This window comes from Papaver somniferum, chromosome 1 (assembly GCF_003573695.1).
Source record: "Papaver somniferum cultivar HN1 chromosome 1, ASM357369v1, whole genome shotgun sequence".
Lineage (NCBI taxonomy): Eukaryota > Viridiplantae > Streptophyta > Magnoliopsida > Ranunculales > Papaveraceae > Papaver > Papaver somniferum.
In genome coordinates, this window is record NC_039358.1 from 124,019,038 (window position 1) to 124,023,732 (window position 4,695).

Genomic DNA, 4,695 nt, shown 5'->3' on the forward strand with positions numbered 1-4,695 from the left:
AATACATACATACATACGTAAATTATAGCCCATCATCGAAATTCGCCGAATGTGAGACCATGTTACCGACGAGTATGTTAAGTAGCCCGTACATCTAAGAAAAGTCTAGTTATTTAGATTCGAGAAAATGCTGATGCATTCAGACTTATCTGTACTCCCGGAGAACTCGACTTGCATTTGTACTTTCTTGTTTATTCAACAATTGTGTGCTGGTGGATGAAGTTAGATTGACAAATTTCATGCATTTACTGAGACATGACTCATGGCTCTCAGAAAACAACAAAATAGAAGACATTGACTCGTGAGAATGTGCATGGATTCCCTCAGATTCAAAGTCAATATTTATGTCAATGCAATTGAATAGAAAGTAGAAAAAGTCAATTACGCATCTTCCAAAAAAGCTTAAATAATACAGAGCTCCATTTTCTTCGTCAGAGCAAACCAGCAGAAGTACGTAATTGGCCGATTCTTATATTATCCAGAAATATGTTTCTACCACGACTCTTATTTATCTGCCTGATCTCTTGCTGGTTCTTGTTGTCACCGGTGGTTTCTGCGTTCGGCGAGGCAAAGCCAGGTTGTCAAGCCAAATGTGGTAACGTCAGCATTCCTTACCCGTTTGGTATAACCGTTGGAGGTGAGGATGATTACAGAGGAGCACAAGGATGCTCCATTCATGGAGTTGGGTACGGCTATAACGTCAACTGTAATACTTCCTATGATCCTCCTAAGGCCTTTATTGGCACCAGTAACCTTGAGATTTTAAGTATATCAGAAACTGAAATTCGAAAAAAGAACGTGGTAGCTGCATTATGTTACAATATGGCTGGTAATTTGGTATTGGATGATTCGAGGGTCACATCAAATTTGGGTTCGACGCCGTTTACGTTCTCGAACACGAAAAACAGGCTATTTACAATAGGGTGCAACTCAGGCGGAACCATTTTAGGGCGAGATCAGCTCGAGAAGAACTACTCCAGCCAGTGTGTGTCATTATGTGCTAGTCAAGATTTTGTAAAAGAGGGCTCCTGCGATGGCGGCGGATGTTGCATGAACACTATTCCGAAGGGGATAAAGTGGCTAAGCACAGGGTTGGTAAGGGTTGTCAACGTTAGCTTCTTATCTTTCAATCCTTGCAGTTACGCGTTCCTAGCTGATCAAGAACAATATACGTTCTCTGCGTCAGATCTTTTGGCTGAGAGTAGAGTTAGAAATATACCCGTTGTTCTTGATTGGGCGGTAGGGAGTAAGACGTGTGAAGAAGCACAAACAGATTTGGCCACTTATGCTTGCCAGGACAACAGCTACTGCAGCAATTCCGAAAACAATCCAGGGTATCGTTGCACTTGTCATGATGGTTACAAGGGGAACCCCTATATCAGTCCTGGATGTCAAGGTATGTCTTTTCATAAGCATAATTTTATGATTTATTATAGAGACAAATCTTGATTTAATTTGCAAATGAAATGATAAGTGCAAAATCTTTATGCTCGATAGACGTGAATGAGTGTGAAGATCAAAACAGCAACCCCTGTGAGGGGATTTGCATTAACACCATGGGAAGCTACAACTGTACTTGTCCAATTGGAAGTTCCAGAGATGGGAGGAAAGATGGGAAAGGCTGCAATCGCAATATTATTGATAGAGAGCAGTTTCCTATACTAAGGGTTACTCTTGGTAATGTCTCCTCCCATTGTTTCAGCGGTATTTAAATATCTGAAATGCATACTAATTGAACTCACGTATATTGTCAATGCAGGTATTGGTTCAGGGCTCTTGTTTATCATTGTTGCAAGTTCTTGGTTATATTTGATCATTAAAAAAAGAAGGTTAATTAAAATGAAAGAGAAATTTTTTCAGCAAAATGGCGGGCTGCTATTAAAACAACAAATATTGTCGAATGAAGGTGGCGTAGAGACTTCAAAGATCTTCACAGCAGAAGAGCTAAAACTAGCAACCAACAACTATAATGAGAGTCTGATCCTCGGACAAGGAGGCTATGGAACCGTTTACAAGGGAACCTTACCGGATAATCATACAGTTGCCATTAAGAAATCCAAGATAGTTGACCAGAGCCAAATCGAACAATTTATAAATGAGGTTTTTATGTTGACTCAGATTAATCATCGAAATGTGGTGAAGCTCTTGGGGTGTTGTTTAGAAACTGAAGTTCCTTTGCTTGTTTATGAATATGTTTCTAATGGCACCCTCTCCCAGCATATCCACCACAACAGTGGGTTGCCTTCCATTTCTTGGGAAAGCCGGTTGAGGATTGCGGTCGAAACAGCAGGTGCACTTGCTTATTTACATTCTGCAGCTGCTATCCCCATAATCCACAGAGATGTCAAGTCTGCTAACATGCTTCTTGACGAAAATTACACTGCAAAAGTAGCAGACTTTGGAGCTTCAAGGTTGATTCCGCTGGACCAAACAGAATTATCAACAGTTGTATTAGGAACCAGAGGATATTTGGATCCAGAATACCACCAGACTGGGCAGCTGACAGAGAAGAGTGATGTCTATAGCTTTGGTGTTGTTCTTGTAGAAATATTGACAGGAAAGAAGCCAATTCTTTCGGAGAGATCCGGAGAACTAAGAAATCTTGCAACATATTTCATTTTGTCCATGCAAGAAGATAATCTGCTCCCACTTCTTGATGCCCGAGTAGTAAATGAAGGGAGGCCAGAACAAGTACTTGCAGTTGCTGAGCTTGCAAAGAGATGCCTGAAGTTGAAGGGTGAAGAAAGGCCGACAATGAAACGAGTAACAACAGAACTAGAGAGTTTGAGAGGCGTAGAAACACGTGTATGGGCTCGTCAACCAAACAATGGAACAAACTCAGTATTACCAGCTGAACCAAGAGACCTCTATACAGTTCCACTTATGTCTTCCACTGCCATTGATTCCGGACATTATGCGTTGGATGAAGATACAATAGCCTCGATGAACATCCCTAGATGATTGGTTCATGGATCTTGATGGGTTTTTATGACAATCACACATTTTGTATGTTATTTCAGTAAAGTTGTACACATTTTGTATATTATTTGTTTAAATATGCAATCACTCATATGGAAATGTTAAGTCTTGGCATAAGTGAACTTCACACTCTACCAAAACGTTGCGGGGTCAAACAGTTATATGGCTCGAATTAAAAAAGTAAAATAATTTTTGGAAAGATGTGATACAAGAAAAATGATGTACTTCAGCTGAATTTTATGGGCATTACGTGTTTCAATCCTTACAACAACTAACAATGGAGTCTTGGAGCTGGAGACAGTCGTAGTGCAAATTTTCCTTAATTTGACCATAATCTGTGGTGCGACTTATCTTCAGAGCTCAACTTGCAGTTGTACTTTTCTTGTTTATTCAACTCTATGCGCAAGTTGGTGAAGATGGTTGATATTTTATTTACTGTATATTCTAAGAAGTTCACATAAATGGGTAAATGATTCATTTCTTCCTCCAGAACTAGTTAATTGCAGTAGTTAGCAAATTCTTGCGAACTATGTTTTCACGGAAGTTCTTATTAATCCAGACTCTCTCTTGCTGGTTACCGGTAGTATCGTTAGTAGCTGCATTTGGTGAGACAAAGCCAGGTTGTCAAGCCAGATGCGGTAACATTAGCATTCCTTACCCGTTCGGTATAACCGTTGGAGGTGATGATGATAATCGAGGAGCAGGAGGGTGCTCCATTCATGGAGTTGGGTATGGCTATAACGTTAACTGCAATACTTCTTATGACCCTCCCAAGGCCTTCATCGGCAGAGGTAAGCTTGAAATTTTAAGTATATCAGAAACTGAAATTCGACAAAAGAGCGTGGACCAGACAGAGTTAAACACACTAGTATTGGGGACCTTAGGATATCTGGATCCAGAATACTTCAACACAAGCCAACTGACAGAAAAAAGTGATGTTTATAGCTATGGTGTAGTTCTAGTAGAACTCCTGACAGGAAAAAAACCCATTTCTATGGAGAGATCAGAAGAACAAGGAAATATTGCTTCGTATTTCCTTTCATCGATGGAAAATACCAATCTGTTCCCACTTCTTGATGCTCGGGTAGTAAATGAGGGGACGCCAGAACAAGTAGTTGAACTTGCCGAGCTTGCGAAGAAATGCCTGAATATGAACGGTGAAGAAAGGCCTACCATGAGACAAGTAACAACTGAGCTAGCGAGTTTTAGAATGGCAGAGACACGTGCATCGGCTAGCGAACCGAACCATGTAAGAAGAACAGCATTACCAACTGAGCCAGGTGACCTCTATGCTGTCCCAGTTTACTCTTCCACTAATGTTGATTCTGGGCAATATAGTTTTGGTGCAGATACGATAGCCTCGATGAACACCCCCAGGTGATTAAGTAACTCAATGATCTTGATTAACAACCCCAAATTATGTACTTTTCAGAACGAGTACATGTCCTGTTAAGTAAACGTGTAGACTGAGAGGATACTAATTAGTCCAATTTCTGTAATTTGTAATTGTGAATAAAGAAATGAATTTACTACTAATGATTATTGTCAGAATATGATTGCCCTCCCTTCTAGTTATTTGGCATGTCAATAAAATTAGTGCTAATCCTCGTTTTTCAACATATACTGTACGTGCATATGGAAAAGAGAAGACTCAGAAATCTTGTTGACAATGAACAACCGCTGATTGCGGCACCACATCCAATCTACTACCTCATT

General features: G+C 40.2%; 2 protein-coding genes across 2 annotated transcripts; both read left to right on the forward strand.

Moving 5' to 3' along the window:
• Positions 1–459: 459 nt before the first annotated feature.
• LOC113299295 (wall-associated receptor kinase 2-like) lies at positions 460–3,159 on the forward strand. Its single transcript, XM_026548304.1, has 3 exons — positions 460–1,396; positions 1,498–1,677; positions 1,760–3,159. The coding sequence occupies exons 1-3, from the start codon at positions 487–489 to the stop codon at positions 2,959–2,961; spliced, it is 2,292 nt and encodes a 763-aa protein (XP_026404089.1). The 5' UTR covers positions 460–486; the 3' UTR covers positions 2,962–3,159.
• Positions 3,160–3,508: 349 nt separating this feature from the next.
• Positions 3,509–4,445, forward strand: LOC113350259 (wall-associated receptor kinase-like 8). The gene has a single exon (XM_026594376.1). The coding sequence runs from the start codon at positions 3,509–3,511 to the stop codon at positions 4,358–4,360; it is 852 nt and encodes a 283-aa protein (XP_026450161.1). The 3' UTR covers positions 4,361–4,445.
• Positions 4,446–4,695: the final 250 nt, after the last annotated feature.

Coding starts and splice junctions, on each gene's coding strand:
- LOC113299295 (XM_026548304.1), top strand. CDS start 487: ATGTTTCTACCACGACTCTTATTTATCTGCCTGATCTCTTGCTGGTTC. Junction 1,397..1,497: donor TATCAGTCCTGGATGTCAAG/GTATGTCTTTTC, acceptor TATGCTCGATAG/ACGTGAATGAGTGTGAAGAT. Junction 1,678..1,759: donor TATACTAAGGGTTACTCTTG/GTAATGTCTCCT, acceptor TTGTCAATGCAG/GTATTGGTTCAGGGCTCTTG.
- LOC113350259 (XM_026594376.1), top strand. CDS start 3,509: ATGTTTTCACGGAAGTTCTTATTAATCCAGACTCTCTCTTGCTGGTTA.